At 37.5% G+C, this 21,293-nt stretch overlaps 1 protein-coding gene across 1 annotated transcript in view; it reads right to left on the minus strand.

Annotated features, from left to right (window-relative positions):
- The window catches only part of TRHDE (thyrotropin releasing hormone degrading enzyme), a 209,370-nt gene that overhangs the window by 80,945 nt on the left and 107,132 nt on the right, over positions 1-21,293 (minus strand). Inside the window, exon 7 of the mRNA XM_066549990.1 lies at positions 15,019-15,084. Within this exon, the coding sequence (XP_066406087.1) occupies positions 15,019-15,084 (66 nt within the window). The remainder of the gene's footprint in view (positions 1-15,018; positions 15,085-21,293) is intronic.

The following is a 21,293-nucleotide window of genomic DNA, read 5'->3' on the forward strand; positions in this document are numbered from 1 at the left end:
CACCTTATGAAAAAGCATTTCTCACTTCAGTGATCTGTTGTGTGATACCTGTTCCAAATACCTGCCTGTCTGCTGGTTTCATCTGTTGCTTCCTACTTCTAGCATTAGAAGATACAGTGCATTACTGTTCCCCATTTCACTCTCCCCAGGCCACTCGTGTTTTTACAGATCTTTATGGAATGTGTACAGCCTTTATATTGAGAACTCTGCAGACCCAACCACTCCCAGCTCTGCTGCAAAGTTATACTGCCACCCCAGCTGCTGACTCCAAAGGTAGTTTGGATAGCTTCTCACCCTGCCTGAACTTTCATTACCAGATGATGAGCCTCACTTCCTCTTCCATTGACAGGCATTCAGCTTAAAAAGGAAAAGACATATCAGCATCAAATACATATCAAGAAGTATTAAAATAGGAGCCAAAGATCTATACATACCCTACTTGTCTATTCTAAGGATGGAACAAGCAGGAATAGAATCCATTTTTCCTCCTGGGGATGCATATCTAAGTCTTAAGCAGCTTGCAGAGGGGCAGAATACATGCTCTCATTCACTGTAATTCTCCAGGGCTGGAGTATTAGCCACCCCTTTGCCTGTACATTTAGTAGTAAAACCAAAGCAAACAGAACAGAGATGCAAGCCACAGAACAGAAAAGGAGGATGACACTGAAAACACAGCTGTCTGAATCTAAGCTGTGCTCAGCACAGCTCCAAAGGAGGCAAAGTGACTTAAAGCCACTTATTCATAAACACATATGCCCAAAACCATCTGGCTGCAAGGCTGCTTCCCATCATAAACTTGCAAGTCTATCACTGACAAAAGCTGTTCCATTGACTGGAGTATGCTGGAGCATGAAGATATGCATTAGCCACCTCCCTGTCAGCTATAGCCCTACAGTGTATGTGAGCACAAAAGATGGCAGGCAAATCTCTTTAACAACTCAAGACTCAAGAGTGCTCTTCTACAACTCTTCCATTCTCCTTCACTGTAATGCTGCCTCTAAAGTTTTTCATTGTCATGAAGAAAGTAGGAAGAGTTCACGGACCCTAGGGCACTGTCACACAACATGAAAATTAATCAAAAACACACAACCAAAAGTAAATAGTTGGGTTTACATTTTCAGCACGCATCCTCTTGTAATAGTCTTCCTAATATTTTCACTTTAAAAACATAAAGCCACTCTTTGCCAAAAAGAATAATGGAATGTGATCCATTCACATCTATCAATAAAAAATTAATCAGACAATGCAGTTTTCTAACATGTTTTAGCAAGTCTTAACATTAAGGAAATAAATAAATAAGCAACTAAGTATCCTGACTCTGTGATACCATGAAAACAAAGTCCATTTATTGCACAACCAAAAGATAAGATCCGTCCAAAAATCCCAACAGATTTAGACTACAGTATAATGTGTTATCAAACAATAATCCTAATCCCCCCCCAAAAAATAATTAAAAGGCTCAATGCTTTTGAAATTATTTCTTGTAAACTGGAGAAGGTAGATTGAACAGTAGTAGGAACAGTGAAAAATACTAAAAGATTTTGAAAGATGGTTTCAGTAATGCTGTACTGATTAAGCTTTCAGACCTTTTATTGTATTAGATATTTTTAAGAAAAGGAGATTATTTAAAAGGGAAACGTGTTTCATTTCTTTGCAATATTGTCTATTAACAAAGCCTCTTGGTTACAAAATAAATGAACTACCCCACTATCCAAACATGATAATGCTCACAACTAACAAAAGGTAGTTGTGATAAAGACCAAAAAGTTAATACCAAAAAGTTAAGCAAGTGTAAAGGAGGAGTAAGTCTCCCTCCAAACATGTGCCTTACTTTCAGGGGAGATTTTACACCTATAAACAGAAACCAAAATATCAGACCTAGGACTAAATTCCTTTCTCAGTTAATCTGTATGAAGCTGCTCAGCTGAAGGAACAGCTCCAGACTTACATGAGTGATGCTGAGATCTGAAACAGATTGAGAAACTTCATTTTTCTCCTAAAGAAAACTGGAAAATTCCACTATATGAGGGAGGGAAATGTAGCAAACTATTTTCATCTCCAATTCTCGTGGCTATTTTTCTCTTTTCCCAAGGCTCAGGTAAAGCAGACCTGCCTCTACCTCTCTTTTTTGTATTTCATTCCTACTCCTCAGTACACATCCTCCTCCCTTTGGCCTACAATATGTCCTTGTTCAGTGCTTTTATACATGACTGCTGTATATAACTGAAGATTTAACACTACAAATAAAAACCTTTACTTCAGGTAGAAGTCAGTCTCTAAGGCTTCAGGTATCAAATCCAGTGTGTTTGTTTTCCTAGAAATTTATATATCTAATCTTAAGCCAACAGATGCTGACTCTGACTGTAACAGGACCCTTTTTCCCCCCTTCCTTCACACTGCTAAAATCAAATCTGCTATCATACATTATCTTAACATTGTCTAACACTCAAATAAAAAAGTTTGGGCCAGGGTCAGAGTAGTGCACATGGCCGCAAAGATGAGTGACAAACAAGAGGGAGTGAGAACCAGTGGTAAAGGACTACCACCAAGCTACAAAACTCTGAAGATTACCATAAGAGAGGAAGACTACTGAATAGAAAAGTTAAAATAGCCAACTACATTTGCAGTATTTTTCAGCTTTACAAGAGACTAATCCTGATGAAACAGCCACAAGGAAGAGAAGTGATCACCCTCCCGGCTGGGCAGTCAGCCAAGCAACAAAGGAGTAGGTAAATTCACCTTACTGGTCATGGTCAACACTGTGTAAGGCAAATTAGTTGGGGGTTAACTCTATTTGTGTCAAGAATTAATTTGTACAGTGAGTCAAGCTGCAGAGGTACCTCCAAACTGAAAGAACAGCTGTTATCAGACCAGTTGTCAAAGCACTACTGCAATGCCAGCTAAATAAAAAAACTGGAAAACAGGTTTTTCCTGCACAAGTAAGCCAAACAACTGCTTCACATTCAACATCATCTTACTAGAAGTGCCCAAAACTACTTTCAGGCAGTCTAGTAAGAAACTGCCAACATACAGAATATACTAGAGTCATAGAATATATTTTCATCATAGCTTCCACCAGAGGATCAAAAATGTTGATTTTCTTCCTATACTTTAATCTATAAAGGCATTAAAATGTTCTTCCTACGAAAACTAAAGTTACTCAAAAGCCAAGAATTTAACTAACTAAAAAAACATTTCAAAATAACAAAAAGGCACCATCAAAAGTATATTGAAATAGCAAGCATATAAGGAATATAAGGTAATGCCTGCAGATAGCAGGCCTGACTATGTAGATAGCCCTTACCTAGTATTAAAATTATCAGATCTGTAACAGTCACAGCATCAAATGCATTCCTGTATCTGCCTTGAGCATCACAGTTTGATGATACTTTAGTGCTACAGCCAGACTAAGCAGGTTCCACAATCTTTGCTGTACCTTGGACCCATGCCCCTGTTTCTGATGCTGCTTTGCAGATTAGAACCCCGAAATGGCCTATATAGGAGTGAATCTAGCATTCCCCACTAAGGACACCCTTCCTTCCTTGATCAAGTTTACCAAGGAGGACTCCAAACTCCACTGGAATAAATGAAGTGGTGTTGGGTGGCCATGAATGGAGGAGAACAAGCAGCTGGAGGCAGCATTGAGGAAATCAGAACAGTGGTTTCCTAAGCCAGTGGCCTCTCCAAGTATGTGCCAAGTATTATGAAAGAGACTGGACAGAAAGACACATAGTGGTGATTTCAGAATATAGCTAAGAGAAAGATTATCAGTGTATCTCATTTAAGAGGAACAAAATTTCATTTTGAAGTGTATTTCTCTAAAAGTAATGCTCAAATGTTCTTTTCAAATGTTTAAGTAACAGTTGGTAGTGTCATTTCTCATCAATAAGCTAATTTTTATAGTGAATTAGTTAACCTGCATTAGAAATCATGTGTGGATGCTGCATTCAAAACTGAAGTAGACTAAACTCAGAAACTTAATAAAAACACTAAAATCATAAATCAAAGAAATCAAAGAAAGGAAATAACATTTAACTTCAGTTTTTAAAGTGTCCACATGGGGCTACCATGAGGCTCAACTAATCCAATTATAATTCCCACCTTCTGCAGCTTTGAATGAACTTTTGTATCACCCTGTTTAAAATGTCTACTACCAGGAGTGTCCTAGCTAGCTTCTAGTTCAAACTCACAAATAGGTAAAAAGAAGCTTAAAAAAAGCCCAAAAGGTGTGCAACATACTCCAAAGTCATCACACAAAAATTCACTTCAGCTGTGTTTTGCCTTCTCTTTGGGTCACTATTTCAGGGAACACATAAAATCCTAGGGAAGAAACTCAGTGGAATCCTATGACTGTACATCAGCTGAAATTCCAGCCCTTAATTTCCAAAAGGTGCATTTAGACTTTTTTCACGTACAACAGTGATATAATGCTGACAAACCAGCAGCAACTGGAAAATATTCAGTCAACATGTAATATCTACAATTAAATCATTATGTCTAAACAGCAAGCTATAACTACTAATCAGAAAGAGTGAAACTGGAACCACACATGGAAATAAATCTTAATTCTCTCTGGAGCCAACAATGCTGAATGGGCCACATAATTACAGCATTTTACTTTGTCCTTTTTCCTTTGTAATTCATGATACTCCCATTGATGCTAACAATAATCAGATCAGCAGAACTGACATTTCTGGCATTATAAGGGCCAATGGGAGTTTTAGCATTGATTTTGTGGGAGAAAAATTAGGGCAATGTTGAGAATATCTCATCCATGATATTAGAAGTATAACATTCATTTAGAGGATCCAGACAGGACCTGTGCCCTGTTATATGCAGGCTGAGATACAGAAGAAGCCAGTAAAAGAAAGCAGTCAAGAGCCATCATTAAGTCAATGGGATTACTTTCTTTGCTCTACCCACTGCTGGTTGATAAGAAACCAGTATTATAAATTAGAAATAAGCCAACTAAAATCAACATGGCCCTTCATTTTCATTCCAACACAAGAAGAAAAATTTCAAGTGACTGTAAAGAATTCAATTTTTCAATTAATAATCTTCTGTAGTGCAACTCTATGAACCCAATGTAAATGGGGCATCTAAAACTGAATAAAAATCTGTATTCCAGCAAATTTCCAGCTACTTTAAAATATGTCCTGCTTTGCTGAGAATCCTTGATAAAATATGAGAAATATTAAATTGAGAGGTTTATTACCCTTGTAAAATCCAACTTCACCTTTTAGCTATGAATATGAAGAGGAGAGCAGTTCAATTTTGAAACACAGCAGCAGCAGTTGCAGTGTGGTGGCAAAGCAGTTTGTAAGTGAAGTCTAACAGACTTCTGGAACAGTTAGAAGGATTGCAAAGGTAGTGCATGGTAGAGTCTGATGGTATCTGCTGTGCAGTGAGAAACCTGCTAGTATATGAAGCTTGGCTTTAAAGAAAAATGTATTTGATGTGTTATTTGGTAGCAGTACTAAAATACTGAGCTAAGGACAAATCCTACAGAAATAAAGCACTCTCTGAAATCGAACTGCATGCATTTGACTGAATTTGTACTTTCATTTAATTCTGTCTTGTCTGGTAGTATAATACCCTTTAACCTAAAACCACACATTGCTCAAAAATTATATTCTTAATGCACACCAAAAAAAAAAGATGGAAAGTTTTCCAGAGATATTTAGATGGCACCTGCTAATTGTGATATGTTGGCTGCTCATTCCTCTGCATTAATCTGAACTATGCCCAAGAATTGCTAACCAGGCAAAAAATCTCTGCTGTACTTTTCTGTAACAATTTTCTCTATATAAACACCAGACTTGGAAAGAAGTTATTGCTACTTGTTATGAAAAGGTGTCCATAAACCAATCAAGAAAACTTACTGCAAGCCTGTTACCATGTCTAGATCATAAGGACCTGCAACACTCTCACATTAACAGTGAATAACAGATTGAGAAGCAATGAGCAAATGTTTCTCATTTTGCAAAACACCTTTACACAATTCAGTACCAAGAGCTGCACCTTTTTTTTTCCAAAATGAGGACACCTTAAAAATCATTAGCCCTTACATCTGGAGATATGTGTGTCAATCTAGCCACAGTAACTTAGCTTTAAATGCATGTAGGGGAAGGAAAAGGAAGAGGAAGGGGAAGAGAAAAAAGGGAGTAGGAAGAGAAGAAAGAGATGATAAAAAAAGAGGAAAAAGTTTTCACAACAGCATGTTTTGTCCAGCATAGACTCAGGATATTTTTTTTCTGAATGTCCTCCACTAGACTGAAGTAGATTGATCTATTTATTTAATTTCCAATATATATAACGTGTTAACTAGGAGTTCAATCCTGCTGTATTTGTTCTGAAAATATCCCCACTGACTTCTAAAGAGCTAATGGAAATTCTGATTGCATAAGAGCAGCAAAATCACGCACAAAATTATTCTCTTCCAGTGCCCTGTAAAATCCACTGAGCTGCCTCGTAACAACAGAGGTAAGGTTGTCACTGAGCTGCTATCAGGAAAACAGTGTAATTCTATTCCAAAAGAAAACATATTTGTAAATAGCTGCTGAGCCTGCTGACATTATCTGGAAATTCTTACCTATCACTCTTTCTCTTAATAATTCCTATAATAAAAATGAGAGAAAAAACAGTCACAACTGAATTTCATATGCAACAAAAAGAAGCTCACTGAAGGCACACCAAGTGAATAGCTATGCAGTATCTGTAACATGACTGACTCTAACATTGCCATAAAGGGCAATGCTGTTCCAAGAAAACAAACTTGGTTTATACACAGTGTGTATACTGATTTTTTTCTTTTTGTAAAAGCTTTATCAGCACAACAAATTAACATTTCATCCTAGCTGAAGAACACCATGACTTCCTCCTAATGAAGGCAATACCACCCATAACCTTGCTCTGAACCCAGGAACTAGGGACACTGCTGGCTTTTGAGGTTCAGCAGCAGCTACCCTCACCACATTTTATGTTCCTTGCTGCGACCTCCAATGTAGGCAAAGTGTAACTGTGTGAACTGAAATCCTGTCTTCAAAGAGTCCATCTTAGATTGAATTCTTCTCCAAAATTTTAGTCAACACCAGAAAGTACTGAAAAATACCACTTTTTTTTTTTTTTTTTTTTTGTTTTTTGGTTTTTTTTTTGTTAATCAGTGTGTCCTTCCATTAGCTGTCCCCATGCACTGGAGCACAGCTCTAAAGGTCAGAAGGAAAATGATATTGTTTCAGGAAAATGCTTTTTCCTAGCACTGGTCACTTTTAGATATCCCAGCAGCAATAGAGACCCTCTCTCTCCCTGCACCGACAGCTCACAGCTGCTTATACTCAAAGGGAGACTCAGGCCCTGAAGCAGAAAGCAAAGAGCCCATGTCTCCCTTCTCCTGGCAACCCCCAACAACTGTGGAAGAAAACTGTCTGATCCAAATGCTCCAGAAATATAAAGCACAGCAGAAAGATGGAAAGGAGATAATATAACCTAACAGGAATATTCTGCTAATGCACCATTTCAGGAAGAAGCTCCCTTTGCAGAGCACCAACGTTACATGGGGCAAAAATCCACCAGCACACATGACGTGTGGCTGCTAAAATTGTGGGTGCATTATGTTCAGCCTTGCCAATGTTCTGCTTTCAAAAAGGTAACAGTTAAACTGTAGAACTGTAGATAAACCAAATACCCTCACTGCGTCTGTAGATCAGCTTGTTGCGCACCAGGACAGCACTGTGGTCTCATTGTAGCAGAGCCGGACTCTGACTGATCCTGATGTGACATCTGTTCTGAATATCTGAAGTGGTTTATAATGCTAAATATTTTAACAGAATATCTTCTTGGGTTTCAAAATAGATATCCAAATTTCATGGCTCTTTTTCATTTTACTCACATTGGTCCAACTTCCCTTCAGATGTACAGGCACTCCATTCTCATTCATCTCTTTAAAGAAATATTGGTTGAATGATCAACATTTTCTGGAGGCTCACCTTGGTGTTTTCACAGGCAGAGCAGCTGCCACACAGTTGACAATGATGGCAGTGGAAGCTGTGCTTTGAGCACATAAACTCTTCTGACCCCGAAGTGCTAAGACTTGGGAGTTTTGCATACTTCACACCTATGTAAATTTTAACTTCAATTTCTCTGTGCCTAGATCTCCACCCTAGCACCATGCCTTTCTTCCCTATGAGGTTTCTGTCCTCTGCATTAACTGTTGGTGATGCACCCTGACACCACACTGGATGACATTTGAGAAAATTGAATGTAGCAATTAGGAACTGGGCTACAAAGCAAATGAGAAGTATATGAAACTACTGAACAAAAGAACAATTCAGTTAGCATGGTCCACCTTGTGAACTGAATCAGACATTGTCTTATGTAGAAAACACTGGGTACTTGCATAATTAAAAAAAGTGATAAAGGTGCACACACAGAAAAAAATAAAAAAAGAATGGAAAAATAAAATTAACTTTAGCATTTCTCAAAAACTTTACATTTAAATTATGCAACTTCAAACACAATTTTCCTTTAAGCATTAGCATTTTGCTACACACAGTATACTCAAATACTCTTGGAGTTAGAGGAAGAATTTCCATTTTTGGAGTGATACCCAAGTCTGGCCCTTACTATGCTATAAGTCTTTAATATTTTGAAAGGAAAAAAAATATTGTGACACGAAAACTTATGGAAGTTTCTTATGCAAGAAACAGACCTACTGTCTTTTACTGACCTGTGAAAGTCAAAGTCTATAGGAATTCAGTTCATAAGGCTGAATTCATTTAACAAATGTAAACTAAAATCCAGAGTGATGTAAATTAGAAGCAAAAGAAATGCTGAGGGGGCAAAAAAGGTGAAAGATGCTACCAATCTCATATGACATGCACTGTAGAAAAAGTGATGTCAGCTCCTATGAGATTTCCTATGATTTCTAAAGTCCTCTCTTTAACATGCTCAAGTTCTCCAGCTGACAATTCTCAGATAAAGGGATTGGTAAGAACTACCTTAGACAGTTAATTGCCAGAACATCTATGGTGATACTTTGATGTTCGCTAAGGTCATACACTCTGCTTTTCTAAACCAGAGGAGGTGGGTGCAGAATCAGCTGAAAAGTACTTTACTCAACATCTAGTAAATGCACCAGCTACAACACCAGAGGTACTGTAGATGTAAAGATGCTCCTCCTGGGTGGCAAAAGTTACATCCTTTGACTGAGCAAAAGAAGACTCCAGGTAGTTCCATGTGCACTGTTGATCTGCAGGTAGCATCGCAGTTTACTGCTTCACTGACCTTGATCCTAAGATGCCTGATTTTTTGTCTTTGCAGATTTTTTATGTTTTTACAGAAAACTCTTGAAAAGAAGTCTCTAATGATGTCTCATTAAAGATAGCAAACAACTAACTGTAATTAATTGGTAATAAAGATATAATAAATAGGTATTATTTGGGTACACTGTTTAATACACTATGTAAAAAATAGATTATCATATAATACCATGGAAATAGATGAAAATATTCCATGCATTACTATTTCGTGCACATGGTAGGTGTCTAAAAAACAGGAAAAAGCAGTGTGGATGAAAGGAACTTTAAACAGCCAGCAAGATGATACTAGGAAGCGACTGAAATCTGAACCTTGCTGTATTTAATAGCCTGAACACCACACTTCCCCAGACAGCTCCTGTGAAAGGCCAACTAATTTGTTTCAATACAGTGGCCATTCTACAGCACCAAAAGAGACAGTGTCTATCCAAAGCACTGTATGAAAATCCCTCCAAATGTATAATGTGAAGCCTAAAAAGTAGCTAATTTATCACAGAAGCAGAGATTCCTACGGTAACTAATTCAAACTGCTGATGATGCACTAAATCAGAGTGAATGATGAACACATACATAGCAGCAAGTGAAGTTCAAAAGGATACAGATCTATGTGATCAATGAGCTGTCACACAGCAAATGAAATGCAGTGTTGACAAACGTACAGTAATAGAGATGAAGCTCCAAAATAATCAAACCAAATACAAGAAAATAAACCAGTGCAGAAATATCTCATTACAGCACTGGAGGTGCCTTTTAAAACACATCTACCAAACATTCAAATCACTGGTACTTCTCTCTCTATTTAATTTGAAAAAAATAAAAACCAAGCACTGATTACTTGAAGAGATGCATTGTCGTAACGCAGTAAAATCTTCCCAAAAATGCAATCCAGTGACACCAGACACGTAAGAAACCTTTTGTTTCAGGCACAGAGTTGGAACAACAGCCTACAGAAGAAAATCTCACACAGACCTAGTATGGTATTGCAGGTTACCACCCTGAGTGATGACTGAAAGACAAAGCCAACTTACGGCTTCTACCTCTATCAATTTGTGCAGATCAGAAACATAATCAGAGCAAGTGGTGCTGACCAAGCCTCGTCATATTCTAACTACCTTCTTACCTGATTAATAGCTTTTTGACTGAAAACACCATTTTGTAAGAAGAGTACTGGCATTCAGTGATGTGCACGTCTTGAATTTTCCTGGAGCATAAGAAACTGCACATCGTGAAAGATGCCAGAACTTTTAAAAAGATATAAATCACCTGCTGTGAGAAGGAAGGATTTATTAGACATTTTCTACAAAAATAATAGCTGTAACTTTCTCATATGCAAGTGTTACCAGCTGTGGCTACTACTGTCATTATTCAATTATTCATTCCAGCCAATAGAAATATATTCTCTTTTGCTTTTGCCTACAGAGTGCTACAGTAAGAATTTTCTGTCTGTAACTAAATCTTCTGTTTGAAATGCCATATAATTCAAGACATCACATCTTTGAAGGGCTTTTCAAAAATCCTACCTTCACTAGTCTCTTGGATGCAGCTTTATTGTATAATCAAATGCCCTTTCAAGTATATTTACCATCATAGGAACAGTCCAGTTATTTTTGACAGATATGAATCTCTACAAAGACATTTACACTGTAAAAATAAGCACTTCTACCAGAGTTTTACTTTCTTGCAGACTCCTTAACAGAACAGTTTGCTAAACTGTTACAGATCACATGCACATTTGTACATTTCCATCAGATCATCTTTATTGGTAAAAAATATCCACCAAAGAACCTCATTCTTCTCCATCAACTTTTCTCTTCTTTTTAATGCAATTGATTGTTTTCTTTGACAAATAAGGGATTTTTCACCCCCAGCCTGTCTCCACCGGCTATTTAAAAAGTCCACATGCCAAGTGAGTAAGAAAAAACAAGCAATTAACAAATAAGGTAGCAATCATCTTTGCTTCTTGTTCTAAACCTTATTTTTTTCCTCTCCCTAACCCAAAGTTAAGTTACACCTTGTCTGTTGTAGTGTCTCCTATATTAAAGCTCTAATTCTTTAGCTCTTAATAAGACGATGAATCATGCCTTGATTTGGATTAAACCACAAACAAATCAAACACAAATAAAGAACTACTCATTTTTGTTTATGCTACTTTAATAAGACCTCAGAATTACTCTTTTTTATCATCTGTTAAATACTTAAGGACATAGCTAATACATTAAAAAGAATTGAAATAATACTGGAAATATAATAGAGTGGAGAGGTAACAATAGAGAAGGTTCCTGGTGTGTGTGGAAGTTAACTTCCAGACACAGTTGCTGAGCAAGACAACTAAAAAAGCAGCCCTGCAGGAGCTCTAGTTTGTGAACAAAGACTGGTGGGTGACATGAAGATTGGAAGGCATCTTGGGCTCAGCAATTATGAAATGACAGAGTTCCAGTTTTCAATTCCTGGAGAAATTAGGAGAGGGGTCAGCAGAACTGCTACCTCGGCCTGTTTATGACACTCTTTGAGAGAGCCCCTTGGGTTTTTGCCGGAAGAGCAAAGGAGTCCAGAAATGCTGAACATATTTAAGAAATCCTAAAGGTGCTGGAGCTGGCCATCCCCACATGCTGAAAGACAAGCCAGTGGGGAAGACCATCAGCCTGGCTGCACAGAGAGCTTTGTCTGGAGCTCAGATAACAAAAACAAGTTTATCACCTTTGGAAGAAGGGGCAAGCAACTCAGGAGGACTACAAGGGCTTTGTGAGGTTCTGCAGGCAGAAAACTTGAAGAGTCAAAGCCAAAGTAGAACTTTATCTAGACACTGCTGTAAAACACATTAAAAATATGTTTCTATAAATACATTAGCAACAGAAGAAGGGCTGAGAATCTCCATTTTTGGCAGAACATGGGGAACAGCATTGTGACAAAGAATGAGGAAAAGGCTGAGGTACTTAATGCCTTCTTAGTCTCAGTCTTTCATAGTAAGACCAATTGTTCTTTGGGTACCCAGCCCCCTGAGCTGGACAACAGAAACAGAGAGCAGAACTAAAGCACCAAACATCTGAGAGAAAATGGTTGGCAGTCTTTTACACCACTTAGATACACAGAAGTCTATTGGAAAGGACAGGATCCATCCAAGGGTCCTGAGGGAGCTGGCAGCAGTGTCCACCAAGTCACTTTCCATCATTTACCAGTAGTTCTGGCTCACTGGGTAAGTCCTAGACAACCAGAGGTGGGCAATGTGACACCCATTTACAAGAAGGGCTGGAAGGATGTTCTGAGGAATGACAGGCCTGTCAGCCTGACCTCAGTGCCAGGGAAGGTCATGGAGCAGATTGTCTTGAGTGCCATCACACGGCAGATGCAAGACAACCAGGCATCAGGCCCAGCCAGCATGCTTTAAGAAAGGTCCTGTTTGACCTACCTGACCCCCTCCTGTGACCTGCTTTGTGGATGAGGGAAAGGCCGTGGATTTTGTCTACATAAACTTACTAAAGCTTTTGACACCATTTCCACAGCATTCTCCTGGAAAAACTGGCTGTGGAGGTCTTTTAGAACTCAGTTACTCAGCAAGCCATTAGAATGACACAGGAGGAATGAACCATCAAGTGCATTTTCAGAATATTTGTTATCTGAAGAGATTTATAAATAGTAGTAGTATTCAATTTTGCTATTCTACAGAAATGACATTTAGTTGAATATTAGAATTCCATGTTAAAAGAGGATTCAAGGCAACATAATTCAAAAACCCAAGTGATGGTACCAAGCTAAAGAGCTAAAATGCCTAAACTCATGCATGACAGAAAGGGTAGATTTGTCCTCCAGTTTCCCTTGTCATTAGCAAAGCTATGGCCCCCCAAATATTCAGTGCAGGAACAGTATTTTATTAGATTTGCAAAATGCAAAAAATTAAATGATTGACAGATATTTCCAACTGTATAATTTGTAGCTTATGAAAAACTTATGAACTTTATGTTTTATTTTGTTCAGCTTGAAAACATACACATGGAAAATCTCTATCTGGATTTCAAACTGGTTTTAGTTAAAATCATCATCTTCCTAGTGAACTGATGCCAAGACTTGTACTAGTCAGATTTTCAGTTGGATTTTTCATAGACTTTCATGAGCAAACAGAATGGTTTCTATTCAGAGCCAAACCAGTGAGAAGCAGAAATAATAGGAAACCATTCAAATCAAAAACCAAAGCTCCATTACAACTTTATGGTAATTATGATTAATCCCTGCATAGCTATTCTTTGATCTGAGCTTTTTTCTCAGTCTATATCAAGACAACTTGCACACTGTTATTTCGCAGGCAAACATAGAAAAACAGGGTTTAAGATGTACACAAACTTTTCTTTTCTAAAACCCTGAGTGACATACTCCACTGGGAAAAAGTGCTACTGAAATCCTCTATGAATGGATCTGTCAAAACAGAAGTTTCTGGCTGGAATATGGAGTTTGCTAGACTAAGGACAGAAGTCTTACTGTTTTAAATTACATGATGGTTTTACTCTTGATATACACAAGATTTTATGAAGGAAACTTCTGATTTAAAGAATTCTCATCTGGATGAGAAATTTATCTAATTGATCTGACTTGGTGTTACAACTAAGCAAATGATCAAGCTGGTCCCATGAGTAAGTTATGCTACAAACCCTGATTGTACTGTAAATTCTCCAAAAAGCTGCATTTCCTCAGCAAGTTTCCTTTCATTGCCTTTGCACGGAAAATACTGCTCTGACATGACCAATGCATTCATTTAATTTTTGGTTTATATTTTATCTTCCAATTTATTTTGGTTAGAGGTAGAATTATTCTGTTAAAAAATGACCTGATCCTAGACGTAGTTTATTTAAATTTCAAAATGAAAAGCTTACTAAGAACAGATAAGATTGATTACTCCTTCCAACTTAGCATAATTGTATTTCAGGTGAACATCAATTTACTTTAAAGGACACTTCTAAGTAGCAGGCTGTATCATACATAATTCATCAATCACAGCTGCCTGTAACATGATTTACTCAAGCAGATTTCAATGGAATAGAGGGAATTGCATTGTTTTTTATGCTTTGGCTTGTTTGTTTTTAAATAGTTTACGAAACACTCCTTTGTCCTGAATTATTGCTGAAAGGAGTTCATCCTTGGTAATCAGCATGTTGAATTTCTTTCTCTTTCCATAGAAATGTTACCTCTTCAAATTTCTTTTAAAAGACAGAGTGAGTTTTCAAAACATCATTAAGGCAGAGAGCACTCCATGCTTATTGAAGGTAAAAATAAAGCTCAAGGATTTTGCTATGGAGGAAAGCATGGCAAAATATTTATCTGAAAAGCATTATTCATTTTAGGGCTGTTTATTTTCCATCTGGCTTATATTGTTATTATTTGTTAGACCAGCAGTGAAACGCAGGTGAAGAGAAGTAGTTACTTCCTCAGCTAGTCCTTCACATATTTGTCATATGGATAAAGTGGCTTTTATGTGGCACTCTAAACAAAACTGTATGCCAGTTGAAGTACAATCACTTCATACATCAAGAAATATAGGTGAAACTGCATCTTCAATCAAATTCAGTTTCAGGGACATGGCGGTACTTCAGATGGTCCTAAGGTAAAGAAACATTTCCAGAAATTGATGCAAATATAGCTTCAAAAGAAAAAAGAGGGAGCAAGAGAAACTGCTAGAAATACACATCTACACAAAGATGGAAATGCCTTTACTTACTTGTAAGCCCATTTGAAACACTGAGTGACCCATAAAGCTAGCCAACATTCGAATCAGAGCTGCACCCTATGGGAAATAATAGAGAAACGAAGTTACCGGTTTTGAATTCCAATATAACACAATAAATACACTCAGAAGCAGGCATTTCCACCCAACACTAATATGCCTGAAACCTGTAACTTATACAATCTTTATTTCTGCTAGAATGAAAGAGAGAGAGAGAGAGAGAGCAGATAATGCAAATGCTTACTAGGAAAAGTGAGGAGGCAAAGTCATAATAAGTGTTAATAAGTGATAATAAGTGCTAATATCCTGCCCCATATGTTGAATAAGGCGCAGGTCAAACAACAGACTCTCCCTACTGCTGGAGCATGCATGTGTCAGTTCCACAGGTGACTGAGGTGACTGACCCCAACCCTTCTATGCACTCAACAGAAAGGCCCAGTTTTAACTGAGAGCAAAGAAATAGTGTCAACTGCAAATTCTACCTCAGTGATTATTCACAATACTTTTGTCTCCATTACACTATTGTACATCAGGATTCAGTAATGCTACTTCCCTTTGTAACACCTTCAAGATCTGGGGACTAAAAGCAAATAATTTCCATTAGAATTTTATAAGATGTGGATATATATATTTGACCTATTAATAGTCAGGTTATTTTCCAGACGATCGTGCAAAGAGGTAAGTACTTGTATAGCACTCTTTCTCTACTTATAGCAGTTCTTAGCCTCTTCCTCTTCAGGCAAAGCATAGAGATCTAAAAGACAAGTGATTCTAAATCCCAGTACTTACTGCAAGAAGCAGACAGATACTTGCAAGAGCAGCTTTTTTTAAGCATCCTTTTAAGCATCTTCTCACACACTCTCAGAAACACAGTTGCTGTGTATTTTCCCTTTGCCCAAGTGCTCTATTTCAAGCAGAAATAACTTTGCAGATGTGACCATTTGGCTATAATATCTGATGTGACCATTTAGCTATAATATCCCACTTTACAATATAATTTCAAGACAGTCTTCCAATCCCAATATTTAAATGTTTTACTTAGTACTGATCACCATACAAGAGGGAGGACACTTGTGATTGCAAATCCATTAATTAAAGGCTTGAAGAAAACATAATGCTAGAACTCAACCACCTCATCTGGAGATGAAGGTCCATAAATTAGGTTAACACTCAATCAGACAATAATAAAGAAAGAGGGAACATTACACAGATTCAAAAATTTACAGATTCTAAAGCCAAAAGACTTATATAACATTTGTTCTGCATTAGTTTAGTAATTTAGGCAAAAAACCCTATGGTTTCTCTTTCCATTTTAGAAAATTCAAGATCAGAATAATGTTTCAGAGTACTATCTAATGTGTCACAACTAATGTTTACTCTCACAGTGAAACTACACACCTTTTTACTAATTGGAAGATATCTAGTTTCATTTACTTGAATTTATCTAGCTTCAGCTTTCAAAACAAGGCTCTATGTCTATTCCTGCTAAATTAAAGTTCAGGATAGTTTGGAAATTTAACTTTTGTCCAATTTTTAGATCATTTTACACATGTTCCACTTATTTTTTTATACAGTGACTATTTTTAAGCACTGAATGGATCTGTAATAAGCAACGCTTGAAATAATGACATAAATCAAAAGTATTTTTGTAAATTATTACTAAGTTGTAAGAAAACACAAGTCCTTCATATAGGCAGCAAAACCAAACACTATATAGGTTGCAGAGTAACTGAGCTGCTTTTAGGAATTGAATAGTGAATAAACCAAAACACAATTTTTGCATTATTAACACTAGGGTATGTTGTTATGGTGGTATATAATCTTACTGGAAGACAAATCATGTCTGGAACACATTGCAGAATAGGAAGTAACACCTTTCAAAACAGATTATTACCTGTGCAGACAATACCATAGGTCAGGAAACATAATTGCCCTTATATTACTAGAGAAACAGATTGAGTGAAGTTCTCAGAGACATTTAAGTAGATAAACAGTAGATAAATCTGTTTAAGCAGATAAACAGAAGATTTTTTTTTAATCTCATAAATAGGTAAATCCTACTTATTCTGTAAGTAACTTGGTCAGGGCAATCCAAAACATCTGTAGCAGAAACAAAAAACCCATAAAACATATCAGAGAAAATGACATTTTTCCATTCATCACACATCTTTTTTCCTACTCACTATTTAGTATTCCAGGATGCCCTGGTTTCTTCGTCATAGTTAAACTTCACATAGTAATGAAAGACATATATAAGCACCTTGACTCTATTGACTTCTGTAAAAAGTAAGCAAGCTAATAGAGTCTTTTTTTCTATCCAGAGACCAAGAACTATAATGTACATGCAAAGAAATTACAGAATTCCCCTCACAGGTAACATTTAGACGCATGTTGGATAGCTGGTCATATTATACAGCAGACAAAACAGCAAGCAAAAACTGAATGGAGAGTCAAGGCACAAAGACAGGACTATTCTCTCAAGATAGATCTCTTTTCACAGCTACTTTAGAAGTACTATCTACCAATTAATTACCTTCAGGAAACTCAGAATCCCTACTTAGAGTTTGCAGAACAATAGGCTTGTCACAATTCTGTCATCTTCCCCACTCAGGGAAAGCAAATGCTTTCTTTACTTGTTTCAGGAAGGGAATGGATACAAAAAAGCAAGAGAACCTTAAGAGGGGGAAAAGTGTCTTCGAGAGATGGGAGAAGAAACAAGAGCAAAAAGAAAAAAGCCCTTGGTGTGGAGGGAAAAGAAATGGGAGGAAACCATTAATTTCACCTTTCCTGAACTTTTGAGAGTAGGCAGAACAGAGAACCATAATACATTCATAAGAAGCACAGAAGCTCTCCAGACATTCATAGCTCTGGAAAGCAGAGCAGGATAAGGCAGCAAAAACTGGCACTCTGACTAGGGAGGAAGCAAAACAGGTTTGCAGGCAGAAGGATAAAAAGCAAGAGGTATAGAGAGTAACTGGCATAAAGAAGAGTGGCTTACTGAAAGGGGAAGCTTGGAAGATGACCCTAAACAGACGGTCGTGGGAGGTGCAGAAGGTATGTGCAGTAAGTTCAGTTATAGGAAAACCAGAATACATCGATGGAGTGCCATACCTTCCAAAAGCTTCTTGACCTAGACCTAAACCTGCAGAAAAATCCCAACAAATCTGTCCTGCTGCAGTAGATGCCCTTTGGAACCTACCAGCATCAATCTCTGAACACCCTGACATGCAAGGAGCCTGCTCCCCACTTGACTCTCAGAGCCACTTCTGTTTCGCCAACCTTTGTCCAATAGAGGAACAAACAACACAGGATGTCTTGAGAAGCAAACTTGCCTCTCCTGCTGGGCAGAATGACTGTTTATTGATGATTTAAGTGCTTTCCTCCAGGCAGTGGATGACTCAGTACCTTGTCAAGAGGTAAAGCACATTGGTTTAAGAGGTCTAGTGGAAAGCAATTCTTTCCTATTCAAAAAACATACCTAGTTCCTGTCAGTGTAAAATCTGACTTGCCTTAAGCCATTGTACCCTATCTTAATTTGTCTACCCCGACAAATACACTAGTTATTCATCCAATGATTAATGGCACTACCTGGGTCTGGAGAAGCACTGCTCATTAGCAGATCTTACTAAGATTAATGCCAATATTCTGTAAATTAAAAGGAAACTGTGGCACATCCTAGTGAAATCACTTGCCAAAGATCATCCAGATCCTCATATAACCTATACTTGTTATATGAGGATCTGGGTGATCCTTGTATTACCTATGATACAGCTGAAGCTTTCTCAGCCTCAGCATTGATATTCCACTGCTATAGGAAAGGAAAGTAGAATATGTTGGCTACTTCATGGAAATTAGGTACATACAGCTCTTTTTTGCAAAGTGCTCTTGGGAAAAGGCTCACTCATGGACAGTTAGCCAACACTGCCTGAAGGGATGAAAGTTTATGCACTTTCTTCTCCTATACTCACAACATGGTAAAGACAAGCTATAACCAAACTTAGAAGAATTTCTTGTAAGCAACTGAACATGTCTTTGAAATCTACAAAATGCAGAGCTGAGCTAAGCTATTCAGTCCAACTGTCTCCATGTAGCCTAATTCTCCCCATGCCATCATAAAATAATGTGATTTTATCCTTGATCCTAGATTAGTTTTAACTAATTTTTAAAGACCCACTTCTACATCTTGATCCTCTTATGTCATTACAGATCACAATTACTGTAAGTCAATTTAATTCTACAACTTATTGAATATCTTAATTTTATTATACTTGAAATTCCTTAATTAATTGTTTCACTTGCAACTTCCATCTTGTAAATTTTTTTTAATACAAAAGATAGTACTGAATGGAATTTTATCTAACAGGAAACAAACTAAGTCTTATGTATGAACCCACAAAAACATGACTACTACTCCTACAATACAGTACTGCGACAGAGCCACACAGGAAGTGATACACTTGATTCAATGCAGGTATTTGTAGCACCTGCAACTATAATCACTTTGGCTGTTTAGACTTCCCTTACAGTTGTTGGGCTTCACATGTCACCTCTGGATGCATTTTATCTAATCTTAAAGTAAACCTCAGATGGGGGGAATTGTACTCTAAAAGCACTCACCTCTTGTAATTCACTCCAAAAGCAGGCTTGAGTGACTAGCTCATATGTACACATCTGTGCCGCAGATGTCTAAAGTGCAGTGAGATTCATTCAACTGCACTGTCCAAAAAGACCATACAGAGATTGATTCCCTGTTCTGGGGGAACTCCTGAATTGTGAAGGTACAAAACCAGTGTGATCCTTTCATATATACAGTAAAATAACAAATATAATCTCTCACTTTATTCTACACACCATACTTTTACTTAAGAAGACTAGCAAGGGTAGTATTCAACAGAAAGCCCTGGAGAGAGGGCAGAGTGCCTGCTAGCTGAAGGTAGATGCTCTATACTGAACAGAAAGCAAAGAAGAGCACTTGAAATAAAGAACTGGTGAAGCAGTTGCAGGGAAGGGAACAATAAAAAAATCAGCAAACCAGCACATAGGGTTATGTAGAAGGCAAGAGGCAGGGACAAGAGGCCAAATGTGAAGAGATACAAATAAGCTAGAAACTCCTTCAGCATTATTCTTTGAAGATCCAAAAATTATGTCATTATTCTAAAAAGTTCTCATGTGAGAAAAATGTCAGCAACACAAACCAGAAACCGTGAACTACAGCTGATTTACTTTGTAAGGGCAAAATAATTGATTGTTCTGAAAATGCATTAGAAAAGGAAAAGAGATCATAATAGGATGACCTGGAAAACACACAGCTCTTCCATCCTTCTTTCCACAAAATTTTTCATTTTTTTCCTTCAATATCAACTTCTATTTCTTTTTAGTTGTGCTTTTGTATGCTTCATTGTTTTTGTTTTAACCATAGGATTGAGATTCATCTAACTGAGTGCAAATACCTGCATTGTAGCTAAGTGATGCTTACTCAGTTGTACACAGCTGAGGCAGCTGCCTAGACCTCCTTTAAAGGCAAAGGAGAGAGAAGCAAGAACTTCAGTTCATCCTGATTCATCCAAAGACATACATCTAAAATAGGACAGATGAATTTCACCCTGATGATGCCTGTTAATCTTCACTGATGATACAGGGAGATGGGGGGCTACTCAGTTGCAAGTGTCTACATGGTGACCATCTCAAGTGAGATGACATCAATCTCTCTGAAGATATTTTACCCTGTAAATCACAAAACATTAAAAATCATGAAAAAGTTAACAGTGGGAAAACACCTCCTGGAGTTTGCGAGGGCCAATACAGCATCATGCAGGCTTCCCTGTCAATTATCTCATGTAACACCATGTATCAATCATAGTAATTACACGGACCTCAATTTATCTCTTCTTCACTGAATGTCCACCTCGCCACCCTTCTTTAGGAATTAAAGCTGTTTTGTGACACAAAAACTAAAATCAGGAAGGATCCTGTTAGAAAAACATCCCCATGGTATCCAAGGTGCAAGCAGGGAGTGAGATGCTGAGGAGGGGAACACTGGACTACCAGAAAAAATTACGTAACTGAGGTTCTAAACCAGAAATTTAATACATCAATTTTCCATAAAATCTCTACCCATCCATTTTGCTTCCTCTTCTCATTAAATAAACAAAACCAAAAACTAAATACAGGTGATTTATTAACTTTCTTCTATTGTGCAGTAGTCAATTCAAAATCAGTCTTGATTAATATGTAATAACACCACCCGTTTTTCAAATTCAGTGGGACAC

This window comes from Molothrus aeneus, chromosome 5 (genome assembly GCF_037042795.1).
Source record: "Molothrus aeneus isolate 106 chromosome 5, BPBGC_Maene_1.0, whole genome shotgun sequence".
In the NCBI taxonomy this organism is placed as follows: domain Eukaryota; kingdom Metazoa; phylum Chordata; class Aves; order Passeriformes; family Icteridae; genus Molothrus; species Molothrus aeneus.